At 43.5% G+C, this 17,680-nt stretch overlaps 1 protein-coding gene and 1 long non-coding RNA gene across 2 annotated transcripts in view; one reads left to right on the plus strand and one right to left on the minus strand.

Annotated features, from left to right (window-relative positions):
- The window catches only part of RBM33 (RNA binding motif protein 33), an 87,194-nt gene extending 84,015 nt beyond the window's left edge, over window positions 1–3,179 (plus strand). Inside the window, exon 19 of the mRNA XM_081834205.1 lies at window positions 286–3,179. Coding sequence (XP_081690331.1) covers window positions 286–334 — 49 coding nt within the window. The 3' untranslated portion in view covers window positions 335–3,179. The remainder of the gene's footprint in view (window positions 1–285) is intronic.
- On the minus strand, window positions 1,014–7,774 carry LOC309326084. The gene is made up of 2 exons (XR_014150123.1): window positions 7,078–7,774; window positions 1,014–7,000 (listed from the first exon to the last, which is right to left on the minus strand). It is a non-coding gene; the product is annotated as an uncharacterized lncRNA (long non-coding RNA).
- Between the last annotated feature and the right edge of the window lie 9,906 nt (window positions 7,775–17,680).

Here is a 17,680-nt window from a genome sequence, read left to right on the forward strand (position 1 = left end):
CACTTAAACCACAGTTTCCCTGTTTGGATGTCACAGGAAACTTGATTAACAAGCCCTGAAGTCAGGTGCCTAAATGGGGGGGGGGCAAGGAGGGAGGACCTGGCTTGCATGTCATTCAGTAAACCATGGATTATTAGACTGACATGGTGATGTCTGAAACACGTCTTGGATTTGTGATAGAAATGTGCAGAAAGTAAGGTTCCTTAGTTTCACTTAATGGTATAAGCTATTGTGCTCTTGTAGAAAAGGTGTTCCTTGACCACTGTCTGTTGACCTTCTTCTTAGGCATATGATAGATTTGTCCCACATCAACGTGGCACTGATAGTGGAGTGACCTGCTGAACGCAACTGGTCTGTTCTTCTACATGTAGCTTCCTTTGAAGGAAGTCGCAAGACAGAATCTCCTCGCGATCTCCAATGCCAGCTTTGCAGTGCCCCGCTGAAACTTCAGACTACTCTGTGACACTACGGACAGCAGCAGCTTTGTTGCCGTGGAAGCAAGAGTTAACAAGGATCCAGAAACGGAGAGTTTTGTATTGGCTTTCTTTTACCGTGTTGACACATGGAGCTATAGGTCTCGTGTCCTTGTGCACAGATGTGCGTACACAGGTGTTTTTTTGAGAAATGTACTATATGATCACAGTGACTCAGATTGAAAGAACACTAACTTTGAATTTTTTTATGCTTTTTCATAGCAAAGAATATTTGATAATGGTTGCTCTTATCTTCCATGTGGGGTGTTGGAATGAGATGGTGGATATTTTTTTTAGCTAAGTAGATAGAATAAAACATGGGCTGTGTAATTTGTTGGTATTTTTCCAAGAGTTCATTCTTGAAAGCTCTTAATCCCAGTGAGGTGAAGCCAACAATATGGAGTACTGTGCATGCTCTCAACCTTTTCCCCTTTCCAACATCACCTTGTAGGAATAACCTTCCCCTTTTATTCTCCTGGCTTAACAAGTCTCTCCTTCCCAGAGTATCTGAAAGGCAGGACTATTAGCATTCTTTTATTATATATCTTAGATTGCCTTCAAAGGCGATTGCAGGATGTCAGGGTGGGGGTGGGAACCTGTACATGTTTACATTCAATATAACACTAGTAGTAGTATTCAACGAAACAAGATTCATTCCTGGCAGGTTGTTATGAATGGTGCCATTATTTTGATTAGAATCTTTCCTTGAGATTTTCTTGGTATAATAATTTTCAGCAAAGACTGCATAATGGCAGAGGCTGTTGAATTGAACAAGTTGAACTTAAAAAGACTTTTTATTCCATGGGATGCCAGGATGGTCTAAAAATTATCTGCAGACTTCAAGGAAACTGTGTTTTATGTAAGAAGTAAAGCTTTTTTCATTGTCTCCTGCTTGTTTCTTCCAAAGGAAGGGATCTTTTTGTTACCAAAAGCTCCTTTGTACCCCAATGTCTTTTGGGGAGAGAGAGAGAGCTTCCTCTAGAAATATTTTTCAGTGCTAATATATTAGGCAACTGCCAGAATGGCAGAATTACAGATAATAATCTGTAATTAGAAAGCAACTACAAGCATTTTGTGTGTGTGTGTGTATGTGTATGTGTGCGTGCGTGTTGGCTAGAATAAAAATGTTAGAGCAGGAGAAAGAATTGCCATTTAAAAATACTATTTAAGGCTTGCATTTTATGTGAAATTATGAACTGGTTTGTTTTTTAAAAAACCAAACTCTATATACAGGTAGGATTTTAAAAACTGAATTCTGAATTAAGATGAAGCCGTTAAGCTATAAATATTGTCATGTCGTTTAATGGCAAATTTGCTTTCTTTCCCTTCTGGAAATATTGCAGGAGTAGCTTTATTAGGGTGCTGTAGTAGTAAAAGTTTCATCATTTTAATTGTGTTTTTAATGACTAGCTAGTAAGCACCCTGCTGCTCCTTCTGAAGTGCTCCACAGAGCCATGCTGTGGGGGTGAGTTTTGTTTTCCTTTGCTGTCTTAGGCCTTTCATTTTTGCTTCTTAGTCTTAGTTCATGATGGCTGGCTTAGTTTCCCTCTGCTCAAGAGTGCTTCAAAGGTTTACAGGCATCGAGCATTGTTCAGAACTGAACGGACTGTACTTACCTCCCAAGTCAGCCCTGGTCCTTGTGCAGATGCTAAGCCTGCCTTTTAGGGACGATATAAAAATTATTCACAAAGCTTGGATCTTCATCCCACTGTGTAGCTACAGCTTCTCAGTAACAAATAATAGACTTGGCAGAAAACAAATAAAACCCAGATTGGTCAAGGTGGTGGTTGAACTGCCTGGGATGTGGGCAATTTTAATGAGCTGAGCTCCGTAGTGAGCAAGACTTCGTTGGTTTGGCTTTGTAAATGTGCGGATTTCATGGTGCCTAAGCTTACAGTTCAGATCTGCTGGTGTCAACGGGACTTGTGCTTAAGGAAATGGTGAGGTTTTGTTGTTCAACTGTTTACAGGTTTCAAACCTCTCTGTCCATAGGCTGTGGTATGGCATTTAATGCGGTTTGTGCTTTTGTCTGAGTAAAGTGTAGACACGTTTGTCTGACCTCATCTGTTACAGGCTATAGTCTATGCAGTGTGCATGTGCGTGCACACACACAGCATTTCAACACAGGAACATTCCTGTTTGGTTATAGAAAGAGGGAGAAGCGTACAATTCTTTCCCCTATCAGCGCAAAACCTGTGATCTGGGTGGCAGGCACCCAGCCTCTGGGTTGAGTGTAGTAATATATCTTGATTGATTAATGCTCACTTGGAACCGGATATGTTGGCAGGATCACAGTGTGGCTTTTATTTCTTTTTTCCCTTTCCTTTTCCATTTTTTGACGTGCTGTCCACAAAAGCAAAATCACAGCTAAGAGGAGGAGGCCCTGTCCTTTGTACAATGTTTCCCCAGTTTAATTTTTGTAGAAGATCTGTTGCAACCATTATCTTGTTCTTTCTGTATCATGCATTTGAAATAAGATGTGAAATGCAAGAATTGCATTTAATGTATTATGTAAATAAGGGACTTTTAAACAAAATGTAAATGAAGCTCTTCCTGCACTTGCAAATTCAGCCACATCAAAGCTTATTTGGTGGGGAAGGGGGTGTTGTTGTCTTATCGAAGTTGAGCGGAAGAAGTTCCATAAATGTTCTTTTTTTGGTGTAACTCTTCAACTTTTTTTTTTATAAAGATGCTAGTAAGTCAATACATATATCCTGACCTGTGTATTATTTGTCCATAAACTTTCAGAAACCTGGAATGGATATTTAGCCAGTGAATACTATCAGTGGAATATTCCCCCCCCCCCCATTTTTTTTCTTTTCACTTAAATTTGCAACATTTCCTAGTATACCTCAGTTCATGTCCTTGCTAACAAAAAGGTGCAGCCAGCTTACATGTGATACTGGAATAGAAATTATGGTTTTATAGCAATGAACAATACGGTAAATAAGCTAAATGGGAAATACAGTATCTGTCGTTTTTACAGGGGTTTGTGTGTTTTTAATTTGGGCAAGGGAGCATTTTAGGTTTGGTAACCTTAATTTATGAAATATATTTACCTGCTGGATAATAGTGTTTCTATCAAGACTGTGAAATGGAGGTAGTTTACTTCATTCTCATGATGCAGACGAGTCATAGGAATTTGCACCTATCCTCCCTGTATCCGTATTGTGTTTTAACACTCCTTCAAATTATCAAAAGAGTTTTTGTTATAATGTTGAGCATAAAGGAGAGATACTCAACTTAAGTGAGTTTATAAATAGCGGTCCTCCCCTCCCCCCCCAATGCTCGGACCTTGAACTATAGAGGCTAAACATAAAGTTTAATTAGCTAGGGAACAATATATAAAATACATGTTGCTGCAATCTACAACCCACGTCACAATAGATTTTTTGAATAGTTCTAATGTCCCACGGACCAAAAAGGAGGAGGAGGAATAACTGACCTCTGACTTCCATTCCCTTGGTCAGGGATGAGGAATCTTTGTTTCTCCGTTAGTTGCTGGACTACAACTCCCATCATCCCTCACCATTAGCCATGCTGGCTGAGGCCAATGGGAGTTGGAGTCACACAACATCTGGCAGGCCCCAGGGTCCCAGTCCTTGCCTGTTGGTGGTATAATACCGCAAAATATATGGCAAGTCTCAATCACTAATGAATAGAATTAGGGTGAGTCTATATGATCATCTATATGGAGAAATATTGGCATGAGATGACATTTCCCCTTCATTTTTTATTGGTTGTTTGTTCCTATCATGAGCCCCACATGGGGAAATCAGGAAATCATTGTTTGAAGCTGATCTTCATGGTACCATGTGTCATTACCATGGGAACTTGTACCCAAAGTGGCCAATGCTAAAGAAATGAAGAGTTAATGTCACCTTGTGGTGATACTTTTCCTGGTAAGAATTGATACTGAAAACTTGCTCTTTCTAGTTTCACCACATTTTATCTGCAACTTATCTTATCTCAGCCTTGACAGCCAGTTTCCCAAAGATATAGCCTGACATTTTTAGCTGGCATCAGATGGCCGTCAGATTGACTTAGATCCATGGGGTACACTTTAGATACTAGCTCAGTACTAAATATTTTAGCTTAATTATTTTTTGCTACGCTTCCTTTCCAAATTCCGCCATTATATTCTTCATCTGGAGAACCTTGTAACTTGCCCAAGAATCTTTTCGCTAGCATGTGGAAAGGGAATGAGATGTGCTTCCTTAACCCTTGTCTTTCCTGGATAGGCTCATAATCCCATGGATGTTATACAGGCGTCTCCCCACTTAATGCAGGGGTTACGTCCCCGGGTCCTGCGTGTATATGTGAAATTGTGTATATGGTTGTGGGTGGGGGGGACATCACCTATGAAGCCTGTAAACATCCTCTGAACCTCTGGAAACCGTTGGGGAAAAAACCCTTTAGAAAACCAGCATCACATAGTGAAAACTCTGCCAAAGATCCGTCAAACTCTACCACAGTTCGCTCCCTCCTTTCTCAAATTCCAACTTCCCATAGGCCTCAAAGATCAGTGTAAAGGCTCCTGGAATAGCTAGCTGTTTTCTCCACTCTTTGTGTGCCATTTTTGCAGTTTTCCCAATCTTTTGGGGCCACTTTTGTGCCTTTTTCAGTTTTAATCAGTTTAGTTTATTATTTCCCAGTGTTGTGCATATACCCAGTCGCGCATGAGTCCGACGTGCATAAGTGGGGAGACGCCCGTATTGCGCTGTTCCATTGGCCTTCCATTACACGAGCGCTTACGCAAAGCCTTTAAGTTACTGGCCTCTCATACCTCACTGATGGACAACCCTTTCTTGTGTCTTTCTTTGATCACTTGCTTATATAACCTGTCTTACTGTCTTCTTAGCTTTATTTTGCAGCAGCAATTTTGGACAAAATGAAGATTTCCTTAAGAGACAACCAAGGGTTACAATTAGGTTTTAAGCCATAGGGTACCTCTAGACTCCTGACTTGTTGAGGGCTTACCTGTGGAATGTTGCGTTAGCATCGCTCTTTATATATCAGAATGAATTTATAATCCCAATAACTATAAGAGGATTATTGCAGTAGTATTAAATCCTAAGGATTTTACGTAAGGTTTTTTTTGATAACCTATTTAATCTTTTTTTAAAAAAACAAGCTCGTTTAGCTACCTATATAAGCCTGGAGGGCTTATTTACATACCACTGATTCACACTGAATCTCATGTATACCAGCTTCTGGTATTTATACTTCTGTCTGGGGAGAATTTCTCTTGGGGTGGGGGATATTCAGCGGGTTTATTCCATGCTCACCTTTGGGAGAAGTGTCACTTTTCACATTACATGAAAGTTTTGTGTAGAAGGTCAACTTTCTAAAGAAATAACAATAATAATGAATTGCCTCTATTCCTCATTGGGTTGGATGTAGATCCGATAAAAAGAAAGCAACCTGTGAACACTTGCTGATTTTTCAGAAGGTCATTGTTAGAGGTTATTAGCACATGCTGACAAACTGGGAAGCTAAATCCATAAAACCCAATTAAATGGAGCATCTAGTAGGGTATTTTTTTTTTAAATGAGTTAAAGTAGGAATGTTATCTGTTCATTCGGTGAGGATCACTGTTAACTCTCAAACTGTATCATATTTATCTGTTAACTCTAAAATTGTATTAGATTTATCTGATTATTTGTGCATCTTAACTCTGGTGTAGCATTTTTTCTTTCTCTGATTTCTGCGTAACTACAATTAAATACAACTTTTATTTTCAATAACCGGATTACTTTCTTTACAGGTATAGGACACTGGGGAGTTGATTCCTGCCTGCCCCCCAAGCTTTGACCTGGAAATAAATATATTTCTTTTTACAGATACAACTGATGCATTAAACACTTTTCATTCACAGCAAACCTTTGGGCTAATGCATCTTATGCTGTCTAAGCTTTTTTTAAAAAAACACTATAATAGTTTAGATTTTGGTCCATGCCTGGGTTTACTTCTTATACTGTAACACTTTTCAATTCCAATTCACAAAATGCTTTATAGTTCTTAACTCATTGACCCTCAATAATAATACCCCAACCGATAAAGCGGCCTTTGTGAGGCTATTTCCACAGAGGTAGTAGTGTTAATCTGCTCTAGAAAATAACAAAGAGGCTTGTAGCACCTTAAATATAACGTTTGGAAATATTAGACATGTGCCCAAGGCCACCCAGTTTGCTAAACCTCATAAGGGGGTGTCATCTCAAATGAAACTGATCTGTAGAAAATGTAACTTGAAAAAAGAGACATTGCACATACCTCTGTAAACCAATAAATCTTTAATAAAAATATGTTAAACTACAGAAAAATAAAAAAGGGGGGTATCATCCTTTTGGGCCATGACTTTCCACTGTCCAACACAGATTTACTACGTTCCCATATAGCTATTTAAGAAGAGAACTGCATCCCTCTTTGCTGTCATCTAATTCCACGGCTCTTCTTCCTATTTAGGAGACCCGTACAACCCAATAAGTTGAACACATTAGTTTTCCTCCTCCTGGACCATTGCAGATCTAAGAAACCTATTTAAGTTCTTGGAACACCTGTGAGAGAGCAGGGTGCGGAGTGATTCGGGAAGGTGTCAGTGTACCTCTGCTGACACACACAAAGACCCCTGCCAGTTGCTATGACCATCGTATGGCCAGATCCTTCAACTCAAGACAAAGGATCTCCTACGCCTCATGCTGAAGTCTTGTGGTGCCTGTTAGTTGCTCTCCTCTCCCAAATGGTATTGCTGCTTCCGACTCCTTCACTGTGAGGCCTGGGAGGATCTGGCATGGAAGCAAATGCAATGGCTAAGGCAACATGGTAGCCTTGCCCATTGCCTTGCAAGGAAAACAGGGGAAGCATGCCACACCCAGCTTGCAACATGCGGAACAAATAGAACTCCACCCCTGAGTCTTTCACCAAATTGGGAGAAGTGCCAGCGGTGTTTGCTCTCCGCTTAGGGCACCGCTGGGGAACCGTTGGCCTCAGTTCTTGGACTCCAGCTCCCATCAGTCCCAGCAAACATGGACACTGGTCAGGGTTGATGGGAGCTGTAGTGCAGCAACATCTGCAGGGCCCACAGGTTCTCCACTCTGGAGGATCCCAATCTCTGGACCTTCCCCTGTCATGGAAGGGAACCTCCTTGAACCCCAAGAGTTCACTTGGCTTCAGGAACCCCAAGAGCAAGACTCTAAAGCTCCTCCAGCCATTGCTGAGCCACTATTTTGGAATCCATTTGGCCATTTCACTAACAAGGCACTTGGTATCAATATTTGAGATGGAACAGAGGTGTTTCCACATCCTTTGAATATTAGTAGTAGTAGTAGTAGTAGTAGTAGTAGTAATAATAATAATAATAATAATAATATTTTTATACCCCACCCATTTGGCTGGGTTTCCCCTTTGGGCGGCTCCCAATAGAATATTAAAAACACATCAAACATCAAACATTAAAAACTTCCCTAAACAGGGCTGCCTTCAGATGTCTTCTAAAATTCAAATAGTTGTTTATTTCCTTGACATCTGATGGGAGGGCGTTCCACAAGGCGGGCGCCACTACCGATATTAAAATATCATTTTAATGTTTGCAGGTGCTTTAGCTGCTTCCAAGGTGCAACTAATCTTTTTCTTTACAGGTTTGCTTCTTTTTAGGAACAATGTGCGTTGCAGAAAATGGGGGGGGGGATATATCATTTAACCATTCCACTTATATGCATTCCTTACTCATACAGGAGAGTAGTACCATTGGCAGGCCTGGGAGAACGAAGTGTTATTAACCTTTTCCTCCCCTTCTTCCTTTTTGCAGGCTCTCCTAATTCTCTCTGAATTCAGTGGTAGGAGTAGCTCTATAACCTTTCTCACGTAGCAATAGTGTTAACCTTTTGAGCCATTTATTACGATTGCTGTGGTGTGATCCTATCCTGTAACTTCGTGAAATACTGTATACAGCTTGAGCACAAGAAGCAATGCCGTTCAGACTTGTATTTTTCTGATATGGACTGTGTTTATTAGGATAAATGCAAGAGACAGCTCTGACATGATAGTGACTTCAAGGGGTGGTGTGGGGTCTGCTTCTCGCCTCCTCATGTTCTCTACAGAATCAACAACCCAAGTTATTTTGCAGCTCATTTTGTTACATGTAATCTTGTGTGCATTTTTGCTTCAAAATTCCTTCTTGCCTTGGAAGATTTCTCTGGAGGTTGTAAATGTGATATGAATGTAAAAATGCAGAAATGGTCAGTGTAAAAAGAGAGAGAAAAGATTGGATTCCAGATTTCAGCTGTCCTGCAGTTAAAACACATCCAAATGTAATTGAAATGTGCAAATAAAAGTCCTTTCATTGTACCTTGTTTTTGTGCACTGTGGTTTATTTGACACGCAGTAAAACTTGTTTTCTAACATGAATGCAGTTTTTCACAGTACAGTAGTACCTCGGGTTAAGAACTTAATTTGTTCTGGAGGTCTGTTCTTAACCTGAAAATGTTCTTAACCTGAGATACCACTTTAGCTAATGGGGCCTCCCGCTGCTGCTGCCGCGCCACCACCGCGCGATTTCTGTTCTCAACCTGAAGCAAAGTTCTTAACCCGAGGTACTATTTCTGGGTTAGTGGGGTCTGTAACCTGAAGCATCTGTAACCTGAGGTACCACTGTATTTCAGAAGCTCTGCTCAGCGGCGTAGCGTGGGTTGTCAGCACCCGGGGCAAGGCAAGTAATTTGCGCCCCCTAACCCGGGGCAAGGCAAGTAATTTGCGCCCCTAACCCCTAACCTGCTGCCGCTGCCAGCTTCTTCTTGCTGCTGCCTGGGCTGGGGTATTTATGGTAAGGTAGCCACGGCGGTGGCGGCGGCGGGTCCGTGTCAGGTGATCTGAGGCGAGTTGCCGCTGGCGCTGGCGCCCAAACGACGCCGCTTGCCTGGAGGAGGAGGGCAGAGAGGCGAGGAAAATGCAACATGGCCCAGCAGCTGCAGCAGCAGTGGCGGCGGCGGGGCTGTGAGGAGGGGCTGCCTGGCGCGCCCTCCGTGGCCCTGACGTGCGGGGACCGCGGCGAGCACTGAGAGCCGCTGCCTGCCGGACGCCTTCAGCCCGGACGCGCGCACAGTTCGTCGGTTCCGCGAGACATGGGGCTCTGCTGCTACAGCCTGCGCCCGAGGCTCTTCGGCGACTCCGGAGGCGGCGAGCGCGCCCCCCAGATGTTGCGCCCGGCCCCCCCTGCACCCCCCATGCTACGCCACTGGCTCTGCTTGCCATAGATCCTATACTGACATGTCCCTACAATAACCCTGTGAGGTAGGAAAACCCTTGACTAAATGAGATGAATATGACTTTGCTGTTGTGAGAGAGAAATGCGGCAAGATGGACATCCAGCCAAATCAACCCCTCCATCATTTTAGCTTCACCTCTGCCACCAAGTGAATATATTTTTTGTTCCCTGGTTGCCTCCAATAAACATCCCTTTAACTGACCCCGCCTACTCCCTGTTGCAAGTCCGCCTACTTCTTCCCTATCACAAGTGGCTTTGAAGAGAGGGCATCATACTAAGAATTAAGGACAGGGTGCCTCTGAGCATATGCTCCACTCCTGATCCCGCCCCCCAGCGTTCCTTGTTTCCGAAGCTTAATTTAGGATATGGCGGCTTTCAGTGGTAGATATCGTTAGACAACTGGGAGTCAGAAACTCCTGCAGATCTGCTGCAGCCCCCCGCAGCCCCCCTATCTACCTTTTGCCCACCCCTGCAATTGGTTTGGCAATATTCTTGGTTGTTTTACCAGTGTGTCTCCACTAGGTGGCAGCAGAACTTGGCCATTGTAAGAAGAAAGTTTGCAAGATTTCACAGGTCCCTAAACCTTTTCGCTTGTGGCTGGCTCACACACTTCAAAGCAACTCACTCCTACAATATGTGTGAGCCATATTTGAAGTAGATACCTCTCCCAGTCTGCTTTTTTACTGCAATTGTTTTTGAGATGCCTTTGTTTGTTTCATCCCCTTTGGGTTTGCTACCCTGGGCTCCTTTGTGAGGATATGAATTTAATGGTGATGATGATGGTGACGTGAACACCTTAAATTGTTCATTTCCCCCCACTAGCTAATTGATGAGCCAAAGTAAGATACTTCTCTCTCCACGTTTACCACGACCACATCCCCACCAGGCATTTAAAGCACTACGATACCACTTTCACTAGGCATGGCTTCCCCCAAAGAACCTTGTGAGTTGTAGTTTAAGGGTGCTGAGACCTGTGGAGTTGATCCTCATTCCCCTCACAAAGCTGCAGAGCTCTGGAAACCGTTATACTGCTCTGGGAACCGTGCATCAGTGAAGGGAGTGGGGATCTGGCAACTCTCAGCACCCTGAACAAACTACAGGTGTGAGTTGGTACCCAACAAGACAGTGGCTAGGCCTGAATCTACTGTGAGCCCAAGAGAGGCCATGTTGTACCTATGCAGAAAGCAGAACCAGTGCTATGCAGTTAGAAACAGACTTGTTTCTCCATTGTGCGGATGACCTTCAGAGGAAGCTAAGTGCCGTCCGCCCCTGATGTTGGATCACCCCCGAGAACCCCACAGGTGAGTGCAGTGCTTATCCCATGATAAGTATCCCTACCTACACACAGCAAATGATGGGTAGTTTTGCTAGGGATGGAGTACTCACGTTTCTCCTGCCGCTACATTTCTTCTTCTTCTTCTTCTTCTTATTAATTATTATTACTATTAATAATAACTCTGGGTGGCTTCCACCAAATATTAAAAACAATACAGCATCAGACATTAAAAACTTCCATAAACAGGGCCGCCTTCAGTTGTCTTTTAAAAGTAAAATACAGTGGTACCTCTGGATGTGAACGGGATCCGTTCCAGAGCTCCATTCGCATCCTGAAGCGAACGCAACCTCTGTCTGCGCGTCTGCTTAACCTGAAGCTACTTCAACCCGAGGTATGACTGTAGTTGTTTATTGCCTTGACATCTGCTGGGAGGGTGTTCCACAGGGCAGGGCAGGTGCCACTGTCGAGAAGACCCTCTGCCTGGTTCCCTGTAACCTTACTTCTCGCAGCGAGGGAACCGCCAGAAGGCCCTCGGAGCTGGACACAGGGCCAACTTTTCTGTGTTAGTGAGAGAAAACCCACACTCCAGCCAGTTCTTTGTAGCTATAGGTCTCCTTAATTGTTCTCACAGTCCTTCATAAGCCCTTTCCTAAAGTAGCCACCTTTTATGTTAGAGAAACAGACACCTAGTAAACTGTGAAATATTATTTCCTTTCTCTTTCCTGTTTGCACCCCCCCCCCCCTTCTCCTGGGCCTTGCCCATGTGTCCCATTTAATCAACGACATCTCGGACAAGAAATCAGTTCCTCTCTGGGAGAGGGGCTGTGGCTGCATCTTGTCTCATCAGCCAAACCCTCAATCACTCTGTTTGGGTCAGTGGGTGGTCGGGGACCCTCGTTTTCATTTAAGATCCGTTTTTAGAGTGTCCATCATTTTTCTGCTGCTGGCTCCCTCCCTCCCTCTCATTTCCCCCACCCCCCAACCCTGCACACATGGGGCCCCGGCCTCTCCTCCCCACTTTCGCCTGCGTTTCTACGATTTTTATTTCGAGTTTGTGACTAAAGTGGTCACAAGCACCTGAAAATTACAGCAGCTAAAAGGCCGTTATGGTTGCAAATGAGGCTGAATGATTATATACTTGCCAGCTGCTTAAGGTGAACTGATTGGACCTAATTGTCGAGAAATAATTACCTCCTCTTGAAAAAAAATTATTATTATTTTTTTAAGGGCAAAATGGGCTCTCGTGCTGAATGCAACTGATGAAAGGGCTTCAGAAAGGGATGGAGGCCTGGAGAGGACACTCAGGCCAAGAGGGGTTTTGGGTGTCTACATTATGCTAGCTTCTCCCCTATGAGTTAAACTGGCACCTATGAGCTCCCTGGCACATTAGGAGATGGGTGTCATGCTGCTAAGCCAAGTCATTGGTCTTTCCACCCTTCCTGGGATATCCAATTAGTTAAACATTCCCCCCGCAGCCCTCCCCTGATTCTCCAGTTGGTGCCTGGAATGATGCCAAAATCCACCCCTTCTTCCTGATTAGAAATGGGGTGAGATCTCTTAGATGGGTTTTTTTTTTATCTCAGGGAGGGTGGATTTGCATAATTTGCAGCAGGAAATATTTCATGCTCTCGAGCAGCCATGGCTTTAATCAGCAAAAGGCCCCCCTTTGCCCCAGCTGCAGTAAAGGGGTTCAAGGGACACATGCAAAGGACAGACAAAGGGGAGGTGACATTTGCAAGCAACCACGCCATGGCAGCTTGCCAGCGCCCTTCCAGACTTGGGTTCTGCTTTGTTTTGTTGTATAGGTGTATTCTGCAACATGTCATTGATGCATTAGGGCATGGATAGGCAAACGAAGGCCTGGGAGCCGGATCCAGCCCAATTGCCTTCTCAATCTGGCCCACGGACTCATGTAAAAACACCAGGCAGGCCCCACAAATAACCCAGACGCATTTTAAATAAATGGACACATTCTACTCATGTAAAAGCACACTGTGCAAGGGGTACTCTGACTGATCTAAACTTTACAGAACTGGGAGATCTGTGGTTCTCCCCAAATTGTTGGACCCCCCCCCCCACTGTTAGGAGCTTGTCCTACACTCGAGTAGGATCCTGGCAGAGACACATGCCCGACTGACATGTTCTCTCCCTCCTGGTCAATCATTCGGGAGCTTCAAAAGCTTTCTTCAGCCCAAACATCACAGCAACCAATGTCAACAGACACTGCCACACTTAGGGATCTGCAGAGTCTGCGCAGTTTGTGTGACAGACCTCAGCAACTCAGCATTTTGGCTAATCTATTTTATTTACATATAAACACACGGAGCACTGCAACATGGCTCCCTCTCTCTCTAGCATCGGACAGCAAAGAGAACAAAGGACAAAGGACAATAGTCCCACTTCACGGAACACAGTAACACAAACATCCTGTCTCGTCACTTCCCACTCTGTGGAGTCAAAACATACACCATCATGTGAAAGACAACAATCCCATGACTGCAATCACAGAGCAGGAATTCTAACACACACAACCAACCAATGGACTCCAACAACACTTGGAGGGGCCACAGGTTCCCCACCCATGGCTTAGAGCAGGCTTCCTCAGACTTGGCCCTCCAGATGTTTTGAGACTACAATTCCCATCATCCCTGACCACTGGCCCTGTTAGCTAGGGATCATGGGAGTTGTATCCCAGAAACATCTGAGTTTGAGGAAACTTGGCTTAGAGAGTCCAACTCCCAGTGCCAATCCCTATCGTGCAAATGAAACCCAGTATGGTTTGTGAGGCCTCTGTTGGAAGATTCCATTCCACCTTTTGTTGCAGACATGGGATTGTTGCGTGTCACATGTGTGTTTATATTCCAGCACAGTTTGCTGGCGTAAGCGGAACTTCCGCTGTATTGCTTTTGTTTTGACTCTCTCTCCAAGAAGACGGCAAGGAGAGACGACATGTTTCTTTGTCTTGATTTATGATTAATAAATCTGTAGTTCTTAGTATGTATCCACAAGCCTCAGCCTCTTCTATTGTGTAGTTCACATTGCTGCATATAGTGTGTTCAAGTCTGGGAGGCCTGAGTCACTGATTTATGTCGGAGCCAGAGGTCGATGGATCTTCGCAGCGGCACGGTTGAGAAGGAGACGATCCAGCCGGGGGCTAGCCAGCTGGCCTTTCGAGCCCTGGATGCCGACAGCCTCTTGGCTTCAGGATCTTCTGACAGGAACGAAGACACAAGTCTTCCAGCCCCCCACTGACCATTGTTGGAACCTATTTTGGCTGCCATTTTGGAACCTGTTGGGTGATTTCACTGATAAGGCACATGAGAGTTTAAATCCAACAACATTTATAAGGTCACAGGTTGGGGGAAGGTGGTTTCAGAGAAATGGCAGAGGTGGTTTTGCTTTGGATTTGTCTGCATACTGTCACTGCTCTGTGTTCAGATTTTGCCAGGTTTGGAAGTGTTTCGAAACCCCACACAAACTATCCTTGATCAGAGAAGACAGCAAGAAACAGGACATCATTGTGGGAAACGGTGCCTCTGTCCTCTCTAACACAAACTATTATCTGTCAGCTATTGCCAGGACATATGAAAAAGTATTTAAAAATGTAGTGTAAACACCGACAACTGGGAAACACTGGCCTGCAACTGCACCAGTTGGAGAACAGCCTTTACCAAAGGTGTCAAGACCCTCAAACTCAGGACGCAAGGGAGAAACGTGCTAAGAGGAAGGCACACTTGGCAAATCCACACCATGATCAACTCCCGCCCGGAAACCAATGTCCCCACTGTGAAAGGACGTGTGGGTCCAGAATTGGCCTCCACAGTCACTTACAGACTCATTGTTAAAACCATAACAAAATAAAAAAATAAAAAAATTCCTTCCAGTAGCACCTTAAAGACCAACTAAGTTAGTTCTTGGTATGAGCTTTCGTGTGCATGCACACTTCTTCAGATACACTGAAACAGAAGTCACCAGACCCTTCTATATAGTGAGAAGGTGGGGAGGGGTATTACTCAGAAGGGTGGTGGGATTGGGTGATTGGCAGATAGCTGTGATGAGCCTGTTGATAAGATAAGACATTGGATTCTTATCTCATTATACATGACAAAGCCATTTTTCACCTTCTCACCCCTTGCTTTTTCCTGCAAGACCTATTGCAGTCGTTAAGAGTTGTCAACAGGCTCATCACAGCTATCTGCCAATCACCCATTCCCACCACCCTTCTGAGTAATACCCCTCCCCACCTTCTCACTATATAGAAGGGTCTGGTGACTTCTGTTTCAGTGTATCTGAAGAAGTGTGCATGCACACGAAAGCTCATACCAAGAACTAACTTAGTTGGTCTTTAAGGTGCTACTGGAAGGAATTTTTTTATTTTTTTATTTTGTTTTGACTATGGCAGACCAACACGGCTACCTATCTGTAACTGTTAAAACCATGTTTATGGAAGACAATCTTACTCAGCTACGAGTGATCGCTGAAGAAGAAGAAGAAGGACTGTCCCCACACAAGACACATTCCCGTTCCTCAAATACAAGCCTGTGATATGCAGGTATGCTCTCCTCTTGCATTTAAAATCAGTACAAGCAGTTACTATAGCTCTAACGGAGGTCCCATCAGGGCTGACTTTTTAAATAGCTGCTTTCACTAATGCTGCATGGATGAATTGTGCTGTTCAGTGACATTCCTGTAGAGACATCAATCTGCCACTAGAGGGCACATCTACTCCACTTAAAAAATGGACTCCCAAAGTGAGTTTTCATAAAACATGCACTTTGTGGCTGCAGCATCAACAGAGGTCCTTCTCTCTATCCATCCTGCTGAAAAGTTGAAACCTGAACGCTCCCTCACTAGTTTGCTGTGTTTAATAATGAATTTTGTTTTGTTTTAGTAAATGTGATATCTGATCATTTCAATTTCCCATTTTTCGAGTCTTAAATGTGCATTATCCATATTTCCACACACTCAAGAAAATACATTAGTGTTTTAGTGTGAATTTCTCTTAGCAGATACATTTGTGCGTATAATTGCCAAGTATGCCCATTTTTGCAAAATCATTTCCCCAGATATAATGCATTATTTTCACTCATTTCATTGCTGTGCATTCGTGAACCAAGTATGTGCATGTTTGTACACATTACTTGGCCTGGCAAAATTCAGAGAAGTGCATGTTTTGAGGGATGGTTGTTGTCGAGGTCTCAGCATTGGTTTTGGAAGTGTGGAATCAAATGCAGAGAAGAGAATCCAATGTATCCCCTGTTCCAGACAGCCAATGATGTTGGAGCGTATCTTAAAAACAGGAAATAAAGTAGGGAAACCTCACAAATACCTTCCTTAGCCCTTCGTAAGGAAGTGGGCGGGGGAATACAAATGCAATTTTAAGAAAGATACACACTTTATTAAGATCTAAGAGCTCCTTTACATTATAGGTTTCTGCTGCTGAATGTATAGTCAATAATATACATGGAGGGGGCACTGACTGAACTTAGGAACATTGCCTGCACCCAGGACCTGCACTTGTGAATTGCTTCAGATTATTTCTCTGATCATTTGATTCAGCTGCTGCCGCTCTCCTCTCCACAAATTATTGCAGCATTTTTTATTCTTTGCAACAAAATGTTGCGGTGTACCTTCGCCTCCTAATATTCCTTTGTTCCGTGTATTCATGTGCTGCCTTTCTGTCGAGGCACACACACTGGCATGTAAATTTGAAATACTAAATCAAGCAAGTGGGACAGAGCAATAGAGTTTTCCCAGGCACTGCTCCCATTCAGCATCCTAGCCAGCCCATCAGACTCCACTCCATTCATACTCCCCCACAGCCAGATTTCCTCCTCGGCCCCCAAATGACTCTCAATATTCCGTGCCTACTGAGCTAGCTGATGCTTCCCTGGGCTGCTTGTGTGAGAAAGAGGAGGCAGGAGCCTCCTTAGTGTTGTGGGTTTTTGTTGTTGTTGTTAATGTAGTTCTGCAAATTTCAGATTTTTCTCAAGTGTGCCAATTTGTTTCTCAGTAACCCCATTCTGACTCCACTTCTCATCATTTTTTATTCTTTGCAACAAAATGTTGCGGTGTACCTTCACCTCCTTGCGCTTTATCAAATGCCTTTCCAAAAATATGATGGGTGATGCACAATTTTTAAAAAACCCTATCATATGTGGAATGCCCTCCCGTCAGATGTCAAGGAAATAAACAATTATTTGACTTTTAGAAGACATCTGAAGGCAGCCCTGTTTAGGGAAGTTTTTAATGTTTGATGTTTTATCGCTTTATTATTATTATTAATAATATTCTGTTGGAAGCCACCCAGAGTGCCTGGGGAAACCAAGCCAGATGGGTGGAGTATAAATCATCATCATCATCATCATCATCATCATCATCATCAGGCAAGCCTACTGTGGGTGAAGTCACGGTGTCCACACCTGTGCTCCCAGTCACAAGGTGGAATTAGTGACAATAACATACAAAAGGCATCCTGACAGAGAAAACTGCGCATTAAAAATACTGATGGGTTCGCTAATAAAAATTATTTATCAAAAATTAAAAAAAAACACTGTTGGATTCTTGAAGAAGTAATGCAGAAATGTGGGAACTTGGATTTAATATTGAAAAACCAAGAAACTGAAATGGACAGATTCATCCATCCTTAGCCATCAGTCATCCACCTCC

The sequence above is a fragment of the Podarcis erhardii genome (genome assembly GCF_964252035.2).
Source record: "Podarcis erhardii genome assembly, chromosome: 12".
Lineage (NCBI taxonomy): Eukaryota > Metazoa > Chordata > Lepidosauria > Squamata > Lacertidae > Podarcis > Podarcis erhardii.